Source organism: Geotrypetes seraphini, chromosome 5 (assembly GCF_902459505.1).
Source record: "Geotrypetes seraphini chromosome 5, aGeoSer1.1, whole genome shotgun sequence".
NCBI lineage: Eukaryota > Metazoa > Chordata > Amphibia > Gymnophiona > Dermophiidae > Geotrypetes > Geotrypetes seraphini.
Genome location: NC_047088.1, coordinates 20755501 through 20774894, shown reverse-complemented (window position 1 = coordinate 20774894; position 19394 = coordinate 20755501). Strand labels below are relative to the sequence as shown.

At 47.0% G+C, this 19394-nt stretch overlaps 1 protein-coding gene across 3 annotated transcripts in view; it reads right to left on the bottom strand.

Moving 5' to 3' along the window:
- The window catches only part of COL4A6 (collagen type IV alpha 6 chain), a 457507-nt gene that overhangs the window by 40480 nt on the left and 397633 nt on the right, over nucleotides 1-19394 (bottom strand). For all 3 annotated transcript variants that reach the window (XM_033945312.1, XM_033945314.1, XM_033945315.1), the window contains 4 exons: nucleotides 15890-15997; nucleotides 14560-14667; nucleotides 3166-3237; nucleotides 1455-1580 (listed from right to left, as the gene is read on the bottom strand). In XM_033945312.1, the coding sequence (XP_033801203.1) occupies nucleotides 1455-1580; nucleotides 3166-3237; nucleotides 14560-14667; nucleotides 15890-15997 (414 nt within the window). The remainder of the gene's footprint in view (nucleotides 1-1454; nucleotides 1581-3165; nucleotides 3238-14559; nucleotides 14668-15889; nucleotides 15998-19394) is intronic.

Below are 19394 nucleotides of genomic sequence, written 5' to 3'. Positions count from 1 at the left end.
TTTTTGATCAAGAAATTGTATTAACTGAGCCGGATCCCAAAAAATATAATCCGTACTTTGAAAAGTCACCAAACACTTGGAAGGAAACTTCAGAAAAAATGTGGCACCCAGTTCCACAATTCGAGGTTTCAAGGCTACAAAGCCCTTCCTTCTGAGTTGGGTCTAAGTTTTTAAAGATAAGTTTTCACTTTGTTATAGATTAAGTTCACTGGCTGAGATTGTAAGGAAGAACGTTTATGCTGCTGATTGGATTTCTCAAGCACAAAAACTTAGGAGCCAGAGGCTGAGACCCTGCCCAGGTCTCTCCTTCTGCTCCCACTGTCTCCACCGAAGTGGGGAGCTGAGGGGCGGGGTGTCTGAAGTCTACTGCAGCTTCTATAGGGCCTCATTTATGAAGGCTTTTTCCTCATAAGCTACAAAGCATTTGAAGGGATATTTTAGGTCAAAAGATGCCTAAAAGTAAATCAAACCCTTAACTTAAAGTACCCAGTTTCTCTCTCTCCCCCAACCCCCAGCCTTGTCATAGTAACATAGTAGATGACGGCAGATAAAGACCCGAATGGTCCATCCAGTCTGCCCAACCTGATTCAATTTAAATTTTTTGATTTTTTCTTCTTAGCTATTTCTGGGCAAGAATCCAAAGCTTTACCCGGTGCTGTGCTTGGATTCCAACTGCCGAAATCTCTGTTAAGACTTACTCCAGCCCATCTACACCCTCCCAGCCATTGAAGCCCTCCCCTGCCCATCCTGTCTCGCTCTCATTCTCCCCCCAAGCCCTGATGTAACCCAGTCTCATTCTCTCCCGCAGCCTTGTCATTACCCAGTCTCACTCTAGCCTCTTCTAGCCCTGTTGTCACCCAGTCTCGCTCTCTTTCTCTCTCACCCACCTCCCTGTCAAAACCTAGTCTTGTTCTCTTCCCCCGGCCCTGTCATCTTCCAGTCTCACTCTGTATGTCTCTCGCCCAGTTTCTCTGACTCCCTCCACTATTCCACAATCTCCCTCCTTTCTTAAAACTGGCCTCTCTACCCAGCCTCTATCCTGCGCCCCAGTTAGTCCTCGCCATACAAGCCAGTCATTTCCCCCCCCTCCCCCGGAACTTTCCTTGTACACTTTGTGAGAATGGGGTACTCATGTGGATGAAACAAGTTCTCAAGAATCATTAACAAGGAAAGTTAACGGTGTCTTAACACTTTCATGTCTTTGTTTCCATAAGGCAACCAAAATAATTTAAGCATATTATAGGAAAGAAAGGGTTAAATGGTCAAAATTACCATTTCAGTGCCAACAGACTTTAAAAAAAAATAGTACTACTGCTGACCACCTAAATGATTTTAAATATCAAGCTGACTATATTTAAAATAAACCACATAGGCTGCGTTGACGTAGGTTAATAGTATTTTTACCCATGTAATAGGTACCAAAGGGCTAAAGGATGTCACACATCAATACTCACCTCCTTCTCCCACTGATCCTTTGTGTCCAGGGTTGCCGATGGCTCCTATTCGGATACCTGGAGAGCCTTCTTCACCCTTCGTGCCAGGGACCCCAGGAAACCCTGGGCGACCTGGTTCACTCAAACCTTCCAAAACAGGGTTTTAGTAAATATCTTTAAAAAATGTTACTGAATCTTTTATAAATGAATTAGGCATACATTTAAAAAAAATGTTTGTGATATTACATTACATTAGTGACTTCTATTCCTCCAATATCTTGCAGTTCTAGGCAGATTACAAACGAAGATAACTGGACATTTCCAGGAAAATTACAGATTGGGGTGCTAATTACGCGGTTGAGACTTTGCTGGGAAATTTACAAGACTGAGAGTAGTCAAGGAGATGTATTACTGTATTTTCACTCATATACCGCTCACCCGTGTAAAACGCGCACACGGGTATAGCGCGCGTGAAACTGTAATTTATGTAAAGAAATTTTTATATACCGCACACATCCGTATACCGCGCATGCCGCCCCGACTCTCCTGTCGCCGCCCGACTCTCCTTTCGCCCGCCCCGACTCTCCTCTGGCCACCCCGACTCTCCTTTCGCCGGCCACCGACTCTCCTCTAGCCGCTCCGACTCTCCTTTCACCCGCCCGACTCTCCTCTGGCCGCCCCGACTCTCCTTTCGCCCACCCCAACTCTCCTCTCCCCCTTGAAGTCCTGTCTCCACCCTGAAAGCCTGATGCCCCCCCTGACGTCCGAATCACCCCCCCCCCCCACAGGGCCGCCCACACCCCCACCCCGAAGGACCGCTCGCACTCGCACCCCCACCTGCTGCTTCCTCTGCCGGTGGTCCCGGCCCTTCTGTGAGCCCTGCGTCTGCTGCTTCCTCTTCCGGTGGTACCGCCCCTTCTGTGAGCCCTGCGTCTGCGCTGCTTCCTCTTCCAGCGGTCCCGCCCTTTCTCTGACATCAGAGAAAGGGCGGGATCGCCGAAAGAGGAAGCAGCAGACGCAGGGCTCACAGAAGGGCTGGGACCGCCGGCAGAGGAAGCAGCAGGACAACGGTAGGAACTTCTCCATGATGGGGGGGGGGGGAGGCTGTGGGGGTGTGAACAGTCCTTCGGGGTGGGGGTGCGAGCAGTCCTGCGGGGTGAATCGGATGTCGGGGGGGGAACTATGTAAAAAAAAAAGTTGTATAACGCGCATGGTTATGCACGGTTTGTAAAATCGTGTATAACGCGCGCGTTATATGCGTGAAAATACGGTAGTTTTTCTTGATAAATTTTATGATTATCTTGTGCTCCTCATTAGGATATACAACCAAATCACAGGACTGCAAATCAAAGTCAAACTCAAAGTACTGCAGAACACTCACTGGAAAGGGGGAACAGGGTGATTTGTTTTTTTCTTTAGAAAAAGATCACGCATTTACAGAGGTGAGATGATTATGTGATCTAGAGAATTAAGGAATGATCTGGAAGAAGTCTTTAATCCCTACAGGTGGGATGCAGGATTCCACAGTCAGTCATGATCTAGTTGGCCTTCTCATGAGGTCTAACAGTCCTATAGATGGGTTAGAGAGGGAATTGCTTGGACCTAAATTAGGGAGATGCCCTCATGACATGAAGCTCCATAAATGGTATGGAGGTAGGAGACACCAAGAAAAGCAACCCAGCACATATAATGTGTTATTTTACATTCCATCTTTCTATCAGCTCTGACATACCTGGTGTTCCCGTAGGCCCTTTCATGCCTGCCAAGCCATTCAATCCACTTATCCCTGGAGATCCAGGGTCCCCTAGAAGACATGTGTAAATGACCCATAATTTAAGTATTCAGAGAAAGGATATAAGCAATGCTTCCTGTACTCTTTCTGTGCAGCAGGGGGCATGGCCTCAGCAAAGAGGCACCTAGCATTTACACACTCACAGTTATACCAGCTAGGCATGTAAATGCAGAAAGGACATATAGCACAGTTACTTACCGTAACAGGTGTTATCCAGGGACAGCAGGCAGATATTCTTAACACATGGGTGACGTCACCGACGGAGCCCTCGGTACGGACCTTTTTAACTAGAAGTTTCTAGTTGGCCGCACCGCGCGTGCGCGAGTGCCTTCCCGCCCGACGGAGGAGTGCGTGGTCCCCAGTTAGGATAAGCCAGCTAAGAAGCCAACCCGGGGAGGTGGGTGGGACGTAAGAATATCTGCCTGCTGTCCCTGGATAACACCTGTTACGGTAAGTAACTGTGCTTTATCCCAGGACAAGCAGGCAGCATATTCTTAACACATGGGTGACCTCCAAGCTAACAAAGAGGGAGGGGGGATGGTTGGCCATCATGAAAATAAATTCTGTAACACCGATTGGCCGAAGTGACCATCCCGTCTGGAAAAGGCATCCAGACAGTAGTGAGTAGTGAACGTGTGAACTGAGGACCAAGTGGCAGCCTTGCAGATTTCCTCGATGGGCGTGGAACGGAGGAAAGCAACAGAAGCAGCCATAGCTCGGACTCTGTGGGCCGTGACAGCACCTTCCAGTGAGAGACCGGCCCGAGCATAGCAGAATGCAATACAGGCAGCAAGCCAAGTTGAAAGTGTCCGTTTGGAGACAGGACGACCCAAACGGTTGGGATCGAAAGACAAAAATAGCTGAGGGGATGTACGGTGAGCTCTGGTACGATCAAGGTAGTAAGCAAGGGCACGCTTACAGTCCAGCGTGTGCAACGCCTGTTCTCCAGGGTGCGAGTGCGGCTTCGGGAAGAAGACGGGCAGCACAATGGACTGGTTAAGGTGAAAAGCCGAGACCACCTTGGGAAGGAATTTAGGGTGGGTACGCAGAACAACCTTGTCATGGTGAAAAACAGTGAACGGTGGGTCGGCAACCAGTGCATGCAGTTCACTGACCCTCCTGGCAGAGGTGATGGCAATTAGGAAGAGCACCTTCCAGGTAAGGAGCCTGAGCGAAGTTGTGGCAAGAGGCTCAAATGGAGGTTTCATGAGTGCTGAGAGAACCACATTCAGGTCCCAGACGACAGGAGGAGGCTTGAGAGGCGGTTTGATATTGAAGAGCCCTCTCATGAATCTGGAAACCAGAGGATGAGCCGTGAGGGTTTTTCCGAAAATAGGCTCATGAAACGCAGTGATGGCACTGAGGTGGACTCTGATAGAGGTAGTTTTGAGGCCAGCATTGGACAGCGAGAGTAAATATTCCAATACAGTTTCCACCGCTAAGGAGATGGGTTCCTGATGATGCCGGAGACACCACGAGGAGAATCTGGTCCACTTCTGATGGTAACATTGGAGGGTGGCCGGTTTCCTGGAGGCGTTCAATATGAGGCGGACCGGTTGAGATAGATTCTCTGGAGAGGTCAGCCCGAGAGAAACCAAGCTGTCAGGTGGAGCGAAGACAGATTGGGATGCAGTAGAGACTGATGCCGCTGCGTAAGTAGAGTAGGAAACACAGGAAGAGGGATGGGCTCCCTGGAGCTGAGTTGGAGCAGGAGGGAGAACCAGTGTTGGCGAGGCCACCGAGGAGCGATGAGAATCATGGTGGCGTTGTCCTTGCGGAGTTTGGACAAGGTCCGCAACATCAGAGGAAGAGGAGGGAATGCATACAGGAACCGATCCCTCCAATCGAGCAGGAATGCATCCAGGGCCAGACGGTGAGGAGAGAAGAGTCTGGAGCAGAAGAGGGGCAGTTGATGATTGTGAGGTGCTGCAAAGAGGTCCACCTGCGGAGTGCCCCATCGAGCAAAGATGGAGAGCAGAGTCGGAGGGTCCAACGTCCACTCGTGAGGTTGAAGAATGCGGCTGAGATTGTCGGCCAGGGAGTTCTGTTCGCCCTGGATATAGACCGCCCTGAGAAAGAGATTGCGGTCCGTGGCCCAGGTCCAGATGCGCAGAGCCTCCAGACAAAGGGGGCGAGATCCGGTGCCGCCCTGCTTGTTGATGTAGTACATGGCGACCTGATTGTCTGTGCACAGGAGGAGAACCTGAGGGCAGAGAAGATGCTGGAAAGCCTTGAGGGCGTAGAACATGGCCCTGAGTTCCAGGAAATTTATGTGATGACGACGCTCCTGTGGGGTCCAAAGTCCCTGGGTGCGTAGATCTCCCAGGTGAGCTCCCCACGCATAGGGGGAGGCGTCCGTGGTGATGGTCATAGAGTGAAGGGGTAGATGAAAAAGAAGACCCCTGGAAAGATTGGAGGAGTTTAACCACCATTGGAGAGATTGCTGAAGAGATGATGTCACAGAGATGGGATGAGAAAGAAGATCCGTAGTCTGTGACCACTGGTTGGCGAGAGTCCACTGAGGTGTGCGAAGGTGGAGACGTGCCAGAGGAAGGACATGCACCGTCGAGGCCATGTGACCCAGGAGGACCATCATCTGTCGGGCAGGAATGGAGGGATGCATGAGCACCTGACGACAGAGGTGGAGCAGGGTCTGCTGACGATCGGAGGGGAGAAAAGCCCTCATTAATGTGGTGTCCAGAATGGCTCCAATGAATTGAAGTCGCTGGGTGGGAAGCAGATGCGACTTGGGGTAGTTGATCTCGAACCCCAGGAGGTGGAGGAGAGAGATGGTGTGATGAGTAGCCTGTAGCACAAGTTGAGACGTAGGTGCTTTCACCAACCAATCGTCCAAGTAGGGGAACACCTGGAGGTTGTGAGACCTGAGGAAGGCCGCTACCACAATGAGGCACTTGGTGAAGACCCTGGGTGAGGAAGCGAGGCCGAACGGTAGCACCTTGTACTGATAGTGGTGGTGCAGCACCTGGAACCGCAGGTAGCGGCGAGAATTCTGATTGATGGAGATGTGAGTGTAGGCCTCTTTGAGGTCCAGGGAACATAGCCAGTCGTGTTGAGAAAGAAGAGGGTAGAGCGTGGCAAGGGAGAGCATTCTGAACTTCTCCTTGACCAGACACTTGTTGAGGTCCCTGAGATCGAGAATGGGACGGAGGTCTCCCGTCTTTTTGGGTACCAGGAAGTAGCGGGAGTAGAATCCCTGACCCCTTTGATCTGGAGGTACTTCTTCGATGGCATTGAGAAGGAGGAGGGATTGAACCTCCCTCAGGAGGAGGGGGGTTTGAGATGAGTGTGAAGCAGACTCTACGGGAGGGTTGTCTGATGGAAGAGTCTGGAAGTTGAGAGAATAGCCGTGGCGGATGATGTTGAGGACCCACTGGTCCGATGTGATGACCTCCCAACGGCTGGAGAATATGGTGAGACGACCTCCGATTGGTTGTGGAAGAGGTAGCGAAGGTGGATGACTGGCTATGCCCTGGAGAGAAGAGTCAAAAGGGCTGGGATTGCTTAGCAGGCTGGAGAGGCTTGGAGGGTTGAGTGGCCTGAGAACGAGCCTGGGTATGGTGCTGTTGTTGACGGGGCCGCCGAGGTTGTTGAGGAGGCGGATTGAGTGGCCTGGCTGAGAACCTGCGTTGGTAAGACGACTGAGGTCGATAAGGACGGGCAGGCGGAGCCTTCTTCTTAGGTTTTATCAGGGTGTCCCACCTGGTTTCATGGGCGGAGAGTTTCTGGGTGGTGGAATCCAGTGACTCTCCAAAAAGTTCATCCCCGAGACAGGGGGCGTTGGCTAGACGATCCTGGTGGTTGATGTCCAGGTCGGAGACTCTCAGCCAGGCCAGGCGGCGCATGGCTACAGCCATGGCAGAGGCACGAGAGGTGAGCTCGAATGAGTCGTATATCGAGCGGACCATAAATTTGCGCAATTGAAGAAGGCCAGAGATGTGCTGTTGGAACAGTGGAACCTTGCGCTCTGGAAGGTATTTCTGAAGGGCGGACAGCTGCTGAACCAAATGTTTCATGTAAAATGAAAAATGGAATGAATAATTATTTGCCCTGTTGGCCAGCATGGCATTCTGGTAGAGCCTCTTGCCAAACTTGTCCATGGTCTTACCCTCTCTGCCAGGAGGGGTAGAGGCATAGACACTGGAGCCCTGAGTCTTTTTCAAGGTGGATTCGACAAGAAGGGACTCATGGGGCAATTGAGACTTGTCGAATCCTGGAATAGGTATTACTCGATAGAGATTGTCCAGTTTACGGGGGGCCCCCGGTACCGTAAGGGGGTTCTCCCAATTTTTGTAAAAAGTCTCCCGTAGGATGTCATGTACGGGGAGCTTGAGGAACTCCTTAGGAGGTTGTTCAAAATCTAGAGCCTCCAGGAAGGCTTGAGATTTTTTAGAGTCTGATTCCAGAGGAAGGGACAAGGCTGCAGACATCTCCCTGAGGAATTTCGAAAATGAGGACTGCTCCGGTTTGGAGGTGGCATCGGGTGCCGACGGGTCCTCATCCGATGAGGAGGGATCCTCCTCGGTACCGAGAGGGGATTCCTCCCATAAGTCAGGGTCTCGGACTTCTGGTGCATGTCGAGACACTGGGGTGGAAGGTGCGGTATGGCGGGTCTTGGATAAAGATTTCCCAGAGCGCACCGAGACGGTACCAGGAGAGGAAGACCGGCGTCGATCCCGGTCCCGGGAAGAATGACGCACTGCCTGGTGCCGAGGAGGATCCGATGTGGTATGGGAGTGAACCACTGGATGGGTGTGAAGCTGCTCAGCCGAAAGAACCGGCATGGAGGTGTTGATAGGTACCGAAGGAGTGGATACCGGTGGTTCGGTACGGGGCTCGGGCCGGTCTGGTACCGGAAGGAGCGGTGCCAGGATAGTGGGCAACAGGTGCTCGAGTTGTTGCTGTAACTGTTCCTGGAGCTGAACTTTTAAGATGGCCGAGATACGGTCATCGAGGGGTGGCATCGGAACCGCTTTCTTTTTCTTCGGTTCCTTAGATGCCGCTCCACGCCCCGGCGATGAGGAGGCCGATGACGAGGCACTCACCGAGATCGGGGCGGAGCGCTTGCGGGATCGGTGCGATGCCGGTAAGGTCGGCGTCGCCACCGTAGTTGGAGGGCGCTCGAGGGAAGAGGAAGGCTTCTTAGCCGGCTTACCTGGCGCCAGAGACGCCGATGTGGGGTCGGGCGGTGTCGAAGTAGACGGTGCCGATTTCTGTGGTACCGCTGTCGATGTCGAGGAGTCCATCACCGACCCGGAGCCGAAGAGAAGAGTTTGTTGAATTCTTCGGTTTTTAAGAGTTCTCTTTTGAAGAGTGGCACAGCGGGTGCAGGAGTCCGCCCGATGCTCCGGACCCAGACACTGTAAACACCAATTGTGTGGGTCAGTGATGGAGATCGGGCGTGCACACCGCTGGCACTTTTTAAAACCGACCTGCGGGGGCATGAAGGGGAAAATGGCCTCCGCAAAATCGAACCCCGAGGCCTGTATAATGGCAACAGGCCCCGCCGGGGCAAAATCGAAAAAAGTCGAAAAAAAGCAAGTTTTTTTTTTTTTTTTTTTTACAAAGCAAAAGAAAAAGATACCCGAAGGCAAAATAAGAAAAATTAAGGAAAAAAGCGCGAGCGGGAAGGCAAAAAAGTGGTTTCAACGGCCGTTGAAAAAACACACGCGTCTTCTTCGCTCCGCGGAAACGAAGAAACTGGGGACCACGCACTCCTCTGTCGGGCGGGAAGGCACTCGCGCACGCGCGGTGCGGCCAACTAGAAACTTCTAGTTAAAAAGGTCCGTACCGAGGGCTCCGTCGGTGACGTCACCCATGTGTTAAGAATATGCTGCCTGCTTGTCCTGGGATAAATAGCTTACTCATTTCTGTACGTTGCACACATAAGTAGCAGCACCTGTAATGGTGGAGCCATGAGGGGGGGCCTTAGGGACCTGGGGTGGTGACCCCTCAAATGCGTGCACGACAATTGTGCCCTGTCAATCGCGCCCGTCAAATGCACGCAGAGGACAATGGCGCCCCGTCAATTGCGCTCCATACAGCGGATACTATTTTGTCTTTTTGAGGGTTACAAAGTAACCCTCTTTTTTGAGGGGGGGGAACCTTACCCTCACTACACTTAAACTATTCACTTGGTATCTATTGTTACCCTAACACTAGCGCGATTGATGGGGCGCCATTGTCCTGTGCTTACTTGTCGGGGCGCGCATTTGTCGGTGTAACATTTTGTGTTGAGGCCCTCCCTCCAAAGGTGCGGCTCCCATTAAATGACTGGAAGCGTTGCTGAAGCCCTGCTGGCCAAAGAAGTTTGTTGCCAAGCTGCTCCCCCTACTCCTTGCGTCACTGCAGTTCAGGAAAAGCTGGCAGCGTGCCTTCAGCCGCCAGCACCAGAACTCTTCACATGTGCACGGTTCGTACAAGAACTGAGCATGCTCAGGGGGAGTCTCGGCATCAGTAGATAACCATCCAGTTGGCCCAACAAGATAAGTGATCGGGTTTGCAAAGTTTCTGACATATTTGTGCTATCTAAGATGGCTGACAGCAATTCGGAGACATTTGTACTACACTGTACAACTAGTCAAAAATATTTTATATATTAGCACTGGAGACTATAACAGGCACCAAAGTAAGATAGACTTCGTTTAGGCTCTTAGTATATCTCATTTGCTCTTAGAACTAATAGGTTTGAAACTTGTTTGGAATCTTATTGATGTGAATTACAAGATGATATTTAGAAACAAAAACAATTCAGGTGATGCCTTTTTTATTGGACTAACTATAGCATGGTTTCAAAGATAATCCTTCAGATCAGATATAAGCAAATGTAGACAGTATATCAGTATATAAGGAAGAGGGAAGAGAGGGGAAGGGAGGGTGGGAGACACGGAGATAAGGAATTGTCAAAACAGTGAAAATTATGCTTTGTAATGCAAGAAAAAACCGCTGCGAAATTTATTTTTGGAAAAAGTAAACTAAACTAAAGCTTAACTTTATATACCGGGTCGTCAACCTAAGGAAGCTTGACTCGGTTTACAACAATTAGAAAAAAACTAAAGAAAATGTACAATGAGTAAATAAAAACTAAAGAAAGTAATAACAAAAGTTTCGAAGAGATTAGTTTTCAAAATGTTTGGCAAAAAGAAAGTTTTTAGAAATTTACAGAAAGACTGGAAAGAACTGGGGCTCCTCAGAATTAAGGGGAGTTCATTCCATAGTTGAGAAAGTTTAAAGGCCAGAGATTGACTGAAGTACTTAATTCCTTTAATTCCTTTTCTAGAAGGAAGGGAGAGTTTGAATTGTTGGATGCCTCTTGCAAAGGAAAATCTGCAAGCATCCCATAATAAGGGAACGAGGGGAATAAAAATGCCATATAAAATTTTGGAAGAGATGCAGGCATGTGTCTCCTTTGCTTCTAAACCTTCACTGGCTTCCGGTCCATCTCAGGATTCAGAGACGCGGCAGAGCAAATCAGGGCAGTAGAAGGCCCCGAAGCAGCGTGTAAAGACTGCTGCACACGCTGCTTGAATCGCTGGGTAGGTAGTCGGGCCCGCGGGAAGGGAAGGGGGGGGGCGGCAAAGGGCTCAGGTCATTGTAAGAGCCGGTGCGGAAAGTTGCTGGGCTCCTCGGTGGGAGCGCTGAGCGGCAGCGGCGGCGATCCCTCTCCTCCGAGACACTCCCCCCGGCCCGCTCGCCCTCCCGCCCGCTGGAGGAACATAGATCGGCGGCTGGCTGCGGTCCCGGCTTCAGACTAAGCCGCGCATTCGCAATTCCTAGCTGCAGCTCACGGAAAACGGACGCTCGCATAGGAAGTGCGCATGCGCGGCTTACCATTTTATTATATTAGATGCTTATAGATTCTCCTATGCAAGAGGCACCCAACAATTCAAACTTTCCCTACCTTCAGTGAAAGGAATCAAGAATTTCAGCCAATCCTTGGTTTTTAAATTTTCTCAATTTCCTCTTATCTTAAGGGGTCCTGGACCTTTTCAACTTTTTCGCAAATCTTTAAAAATGATTTTATTTGCCAAACACTTCGGAAATCATATTAACATTTTCTGACCGTTACTTTTTTCAGTATTTTCTTAGTTACTGTTTACCGAGTCGAACTCCACTCTGGTTGAAGACCCTAAGTTTTAGTTTAAGTCCTGTCTGATGGGTATCAAAATGTTATCATTTTGATCTCAAAAGCCTTGCATTCCTGGATTGTCTTAAAATTTCCTTTTAACATCCTCACCATAAAATCATCAATGCAGTGTTCTGGTTTTCTGAGATGCTGCCCCACAGAGATGATATCCTAGTTGCGTTACAATTTTTAATATATCCTCTGTGTAAATTAATCCTAGTCTTTAGCATCTGGCTTGTTTCTCCAATGTAGCATCCTTCGCTACACCTTTTGCCTTGAATGATTTAAACTTCATTCAAGGATGAGCAAGTGAAGGATCCCCTAATGCTGAATGTTTCTCCCATGTGGGTGACTGTGGGGATCTTGTGAAATATGTTGGCAAAGTTTGCAGCTCATTTTATTGCAGGGATGGGGGCTATTCTCTTCCTTGTGTGAAGGGAGTATGTTCTTCACTAATGTCTGTTTCAGACTGGGTGGCTGTCAGAAGGCCAGCCTAGGTGGGCTTAATTTCTTTCAGTAATTCGTCCCCCCTGGAATAGTGGCTGTAGATCTTATGATTTTCCTCAGTTTTTCCAGCTCTGGGTTGTTTGTCACTATTAGGGGGATTCTCTCTGTGGTCTTCTTGCCTTTGTACTGCAATAGGTTCTCTCTTGGTATTTCAAAGGAAGAGGCAATATTCCTTGTTTTGAAGAAATTCAAAGAAAATTTTAAGATAATCCAGGAATGCAAAGCTTTTGAGATCAAAATGATAAAACATTTTGATACCTACCAGACAGGACTTAACAAGACACGGGGCTAGATTCACAAAGCAAACCGATCGTATACCGATCGGTTTGTGACCCCTTTACTATCAAATTTCCATCCGGCCTGATTCACTTACCTCTTCTGCGATCCGCTTTGAATCTGTGCATGCAAATGAGGTGAAATGCATGTAAATTGGACAGCGACCCGATTCACTACACCAAATTTCTGATTCGACTGGGCTGGCCGATCACCTGAAGAAGCGACTGGGGACCAGTCGAAAACGTCTTTCCGACTGGAAGCCCTGCTCTCTGCCCTGCTATCTCTCCTGCCTGCTCGCCCCGAATGCTGCCCTGCTTCTTATCTCCTGCTGCTCGTCTTTCCGATGCTCTTCTCCTGCCTGCCCAAACTGCTGCCTGCCCCGAACTGCCACGATTTCCTGCCTGCCTGGACTCTCCCACCCTTCCCTACAGTGGAAGCCCGTGGTTTTAACCCGCGTGTTCTAAGCGGGTTAAAACCACAGGCTCCATTTATCTTTTTATTATTATTACAGCGGCAAAGTGAGGGCGGCAGCTGACAAGAGCGGGACCAGCTTTCTGGGAGCCACGTGGGTTGGGGGTCAGTGGAGGTAGCGGCGTTTGGTTCAGTATTTCTGAAGTCCTGCCACCCAAAGTACAAAAAAGTTAAAAAAAAAACAAAAGATCGCTGCTCCTATGGTCTGCACATGCCGAATTCATGCAGGCAGATGGGGGTGTTCCTCCGATCTCCCCCATCTGCATATTTTTGTTTTCTGAATTGGTCGGATCTGCCCGGATCGGGCCTGATCTGGCAGGTTAGTGAATCCTGGCCATGGTTTTCTCTCGCATTACAAAGCATAATTTTTACTGCTTTGACACTTTCTTATTACCCTTCCTTATCTCCATGTCTCCCACCCATCCCTCCCCTCTCTCTTCCTTTGAGACTGATCTGAAGAAGGATTATTTTTGAAAGCTAATCTAACCATGCTCTAGTTCAGGGGTTTCCAACCTGCGGCTCCGTGAAGTATTTTGTGCGGCCCCGGTCGAAGGCGATGCAGTGTTTTCCTCTGCTGCCCCTGGGTGTTTACTTTCTTGCCGGCTCCCTCCTGTGTCTTGCTGCTGCATTTGCGCATTTGTGCGGCCCCAGAAACATATTTTTTGGCCAATGTGGCCCAGGGAAGCCAAAAGGTTGGACACCCCTGCTCTAGTTAGTCCACTAAAAAGGTATCACCTGAATTCGTTTCGTTTTCTTTCTACATATTATCTTTAAGAGTGGACTAACAAGACTGCCACACCATTTCTCTCAGTGAATTACAATAAATATGAATTTATTTTTTTTTTTTTTTTATAAATCTTTATTCATTTTTAAAACTTTCAACAAGCATCCACTGGGATCTCCATCAAAGGCAGCATCCAAGGGCCCATCAAACCATGAGTAAAATATGAATATTTTAATAAATTAAGGAAAGCATAATCATAGAATTCTAGGAATTATTTTGTTCACCAAGGGAGTCTGTGTGCTAATGGATTGGCCACCATGAGAACGGGTTACTGGGCTTGTTGGACCAGTATGGCTAGTCTTATGTTCTTATTAACAATGAATTTACTAATGCCTAGAGCAGTGGTCTCCAACTCAAACCCTTTGCAGGGCCACATTTTGGATTTGAAGGTACTTGGAGGGCCTCAGAAAAAATAGTTTATGTCTTATTAAAGAAATGACAATTTTGCATGAGGTAAAACTCTTTGTAGTTTATAAGTCTTTCCTTGTGGCTAAGTCTTAATAATAATATTGTAATTTATAGCTAAACAAACATATGATCAAGAAACTGTTTTAGTTTACTTTGTGATTATGATAAACATACTGAGGGCCTCAAAATAGTACCTGGCGCCACCAGTTTGAGACCACTGGTCTAGAGTTACCAGATGTCTGGGAAAACCCAGCCATGTCCTCTTTTTAGAGGACAGTTTGTCTGGGTTTTGGAATGTCCCGAGCTCAGGGCTGCATCTGGAGGGCCTCTGCGCATGCACAGGCGTGATGACATCACACACATGATGTCATCGCATCAACATCCGTGCATGCACGGAGGTCCATCCGACGCTGCCTCGAGCTTGGGGAAGGAGACACAAGGGTTGTGTGGTGACGGGGCTGCGGGCAGAGCGGAGTGGGGCGGGGCCAAGGTGCCCCCTTGTACAAAGCCTGGCACCATATGTTTTACAAGTGCATCAGCATTTACGGCGTTCAAGAGCATGCAAATAAGGGTTTGAATGCTAGATGTACATGGAGGGCTAAAGCAGGCCTGGGAGGTATTTGGGCCACATCACTTGATTTCATACCAGTCAAAAGATATTCCTTAATTTTGGTTTGCAAAGTTTTACCCGGGTGCATGTGTTTTGACATCAGTCTTTAGATGGCATGGTTATATAAATGAGTACCATTGATCCCTGCTGGGCCAGGTGATCCAGGGAAACCTGGCATTCCGGGAAAGCCCTTTGACCCTGACAAACCCGAGTTTCCCCTCAATCCAGTAAGTCCAGGGTGTCCTGAAACAAGCAAGATAAGAATATTGTTCTTTCAATCAAAGTGATGTACCTGGATTTCATCAGTCAAACAAAACAAATCTACTGCTTCACTTGGACTACAAATCTGCACACACTCATTGCTTCGTAACTGATTATATAGAGCTTTATCATTGATCAACATTCACCATTATCCAGTTACATTCAGATGGAAAAATAGGAAGTAGAAATCCTACTAGGGATCTGAAAACCCCCCAAATTTTCAGGTCAATATTCATTCATTCATTGATCATTTCAAAATTGGATTATTATAATTCATTTTATAAAGGAATCATGCAAAAAGAAACAAGAAGACTACAACTGATACAAAATACTGCAATAAAAACTCCATTGGCTTCCGGTCCATCATAGGATCCAGTTCAAGTGTGCATGTGTGGTTTTCAAACTCCTTTATGGAATATTTGACTCTTTGATTCCCCTTAGTGGGAATTTCTTTAGATTCTGCTATTCAAGAATTACAACAAATTAGCATTTCCTTCTCTGGAAAGGTATTAAATGCACTGGGAAGCTTAGTAAATCTTAAAGAATGACATGAAGATGGTTTCCCACGGTTATCCGCGGGGACGGGAACGGTGATGAATTTTGTCACCGTGTCATTCTCTAGTTCTGATTTCCTTTTGGTTTCCCTGTATTTCATGAAACAAGATCTATTCTTGCGAACAAATGTGAAAAATTATTTAACCGCCCCCTCCCAGATAAAATCAGAAAAAAAAAATTCACTTAACACCAACAATCATTATTCTAAAAAATGTTTTCATCTTAATAGCTTGGCCCATAAATAATGGTAACAAAGGGAAGCTACGAATTAGCTCTGCTGTTCAAGAATGTGTGCAAATTAATTACAGCTCCAAAAACCAAGGTGAGATCGTAGGACGGCCGCTCTCATGACCCATATCATAGAGGCCAGCTCTGTACTGTTACTATTTATTTTTTCTAGAGTGCTGGAAGGCATACTCAGTGCTGTACATTCAACATGTAATCGATGGTCCCTGCTCAGAAGAGCTTACCATCTAATTAGGACAGACAGACAGAACAAATGGGACAGATAGAGGTTGGGAAGCTCTAAGGGTGTAGAGGATTCCAATATTGAGCAAATGCTTCACTGCACCCATTTATTTTGAAAAATATGCTGCCATGGCTTGAGCTACAGAAACGTTTCCCTGTGAGATGGCAAACATGCTCTTACCTGGTGGTCCTGGTTGTCCAAGATTTCCAGGGGCACCTTTAGGAGCTGGGATGCCAGGGATTCCGGCGAGGCCTAGATCACCCGGTGGTCCATCTGATCCCCTACCGCCTAAACCAAATATTCCAAAATGAGACAATCAAATTATTCATCAACTGTCTGGATTACATTCCCTGAAGAATACCATAGGAATGCTCGGATCCATCAACACACGGTTTATTGTTACCGTTAATTTCTGTCATTGCAGGGGTCAAATACAAAATTCTTCTCCTGGTTTATAAGTCTCAACACCTTGCAGCGCCCTCTTATCTGCACAATCTCCTTTTCCCGGGTGCCTAGAGGGCTTTCCAAAACCTGGCAGTTTGGGTTTTGGAAGTCCCCGAGCTCGGGGCCGCGTCTGGAGGGTGTCTGCGCATTCGCAGACGTCAATGCGATGACATCACATGCTTGCCTATCAACATCTGCACATGCGCAGACGCCCTTCAGACACAGTCCCAAGCTCGGGGAAAGAAAGGTGAGATTTGTTTGGGGGCAGGGACGGGGGAAGAACAGGACGGGGCTGGGGTGGAATGAGGCGTGGTTGGGAGCTTAACACGGTGGGACCAAGTGCCCTCTCTTTATTAAAGAGGAAATCTGGTGAGGTCATAGAACTTTATGGTTATAGAAACTTAAAAGAGAATCAGTGAAGTGGTTGCTCGAAGATACAATAGACCAGCGGTTCCCAACCCTGTCCTGGAGGACCACAAGCCATTTGAGTTTTTGGGATAGCTCTAATGAAAATGCATGGGGCAAATTTGCATGCCTGTCACCTCCATTATATGTAAATCTCTCTCATGCATATTCATTAGGGCTATCCCAAAAACCCAACTGGTTGGTGGACCTCCTGGACAGGGTTGGGAAACGCTGCAATAGACCTCCCCTGACGCAGCGAACCTAAGCGAAACAGGGCCTGTCGGGAGTCTGAGAAGTGCATTCCTCCCCTGCTTGGAAAGTATATCGGCAGTGGGAGAAGAAAACGAACTGTTTGGATTCAAACTATGCCTGGAGGACAGTGCTATTATTGAGATAAGTGTTGCCATTGGGACTATAAATGAGAAGGCACTTAAAAGATTCTTAAACAAATGGAGTTTTCACTGACCTAGGATGTTTTTTTCCTATGCAGCTTTAAAGTTGTGTACGGCTGACATAGAGGTCTTTCAGGTGAAATTTTCACCGGAAGAAACTGAGGTCGTTTCTCCATTGTAATGAAATGAGTTTTTTGTCCTTTGGTTAAGCTTTTCTCTTTTTATCCCTCCAAGATAGTGAAATTATTGGAATACGTTTAAGTGGTGACCTATAGAAACATAGTAACACGATGGCAGATAAAGGCCAAATGGCCCATCCTCAACATCCTCCTTTCCCTATTGGCTAAGACTCTTAACATTTGCATCTCCTCTTCCTATAGGCTAAGGCTCTTTGCACCTACATTATGAGGTCACAGAACTTTATGATTACAGAAACATAAAACTACTTATATATCACAATCCAAAAAGTTTTTTATATATAAAAAATATTCATATAATTATTAAATGGTGCTCAGACCCACAACCTTAAGTGTTTCAGTGTATAAAACAAAACACAGACTTCCATCAGACAGGAAAAGGAACACTAGTTTATATTTAATTGGCATACATTAAGCCCGGATGGGCTTAATAATGAGATTGACTGGTTTCAAATTTGAGGGCTGCTATTCAGTTATTGAGTAAGGTTGAAAGGGATAAGCGACATTTTCCTCCCCTTCCTGTTTATATGCTTGAATGGGGAGGTATGGCATTGCTTTGTTTGTTGGTTGCCTGCGTAGTTGGAGCAGTATGGATTGGTCCCTCCCTGGTGGCTAACTAAGGTAAATGTTAATTATTATTTACATGAAAGAATATAGTAAGATATAGGAGTATTGAATATGATTGAGAGGTAGAGTGGTTAATAGAAGTGGTAGAAAACATGGCATATAGTTTGTTTTGTGTTGTATTATTAGATATCCCTTCCTGAGGAAGCACTTTTTGCGAAACTCGAGTAGAGGGGAAGATTTGTATTTTATGGCTTCCAGGAGTCTTATATAATTGGCACAAGCACTTTATAACACGGAGCTGCCTGTTACGTGACCTTCGAACGCTAATTTACCACCATAAAAGATAAGTTCAATTTGCTATTATTAAACAAATATATTTATAAAGACATTAGGTGGTAAAGACATTGATGGTGCTATGATGGTCTGATGGCAGCCTGTGTTTTGTTTTATACACTGAAACACTTAAGGTTGTGGGTCTGAGCCCCATTTAATAATTATATGAATATTTTTTACACACAAAAAATTTTTTGGATTGTGATATATAAGTAGTGCTATAGTATATTATCACAATTATAGATTCATATTTATCCCTATTGGTAGTAATATAGAAACATAGTAACATGATGGCATATAAAGGCCAAATGGCCCATTCAGTCTGCCCATTTGCAGCATCCACTGCCTCCTATTCTCCTTAAGAGATCCCATGTGCCCGTCCCATGCCTTCTTGAATTCAGACACAGTCTCTGTCTCCACCATCTCTTCCGGGAGACTGTTCCATGCATCTACCACCTCTTTTTGTAAAAAAGTATTTCCTTAGATTTACTCCGGAGCCTATCACCTCTTAACTTCATCCTATGCCCTCTCAATCCAGAGCTGCCTTTCAAATGAAAGAGATTTGCCTCATGCACATTTACGCCATGTAGTTATTTAAACATCTCTATCATATCTCCCCTCTCCCGCTTTTCCTCCAAAGTATACAGACTGAGCTCTTTAAGTCTGTCCCCATATGCCTTATGACATAGACCACACACCATTTTAGTAGCCTTCCTCTGGACCGACTCCATCCTTTTTATATCTTTTTGAAGGTGGCCTCCAGAATTGTACACAACATTCTAAATGAGGTCTCATCAGAGTCTTATACAGGGGCATCAATAACCCCTTTTTCCTACTGAGCATACCTCTCTCTATGCACCCTAGCATCGTTCTAGCTCTTGCCGTTCCCTTTTCAAACGGTTTGGCCATCACGTACAATCCCACCCACATCCCGTTCCTCTTTCGTGCACATAAGTTCTTCACCCCCTAAGCCGTACTGTTCCTTTGGGTTTTTGCAGACCAAATGCACAACCTTGCCTTTATTAGCATTAAATCTTAGCTAAAAAATTCCAGGCCATTCTTCAAGCTTCGCTAGGTCCTTCCTTGTGTTTTCCACACCATCACAGGTGTCTACTCTATTGCAAATTTTGGTATCCTCCACAAAGAGGAAATCTTACCAGACAGCCCTTCAACAATATTGTTTACAAAAATGTTAAAAAGAACAGGAACAAGAAGCAAACCTTGAGGCACACCATAATAACTTGAAAGATTTGGATTATGTTCTCATTTGGATGTATCTTTTCTATATTGTCATGGAATTCTTTTCTGCCTTTTCTATTTATTGATTTAAAAAATAAATCGCCTTGG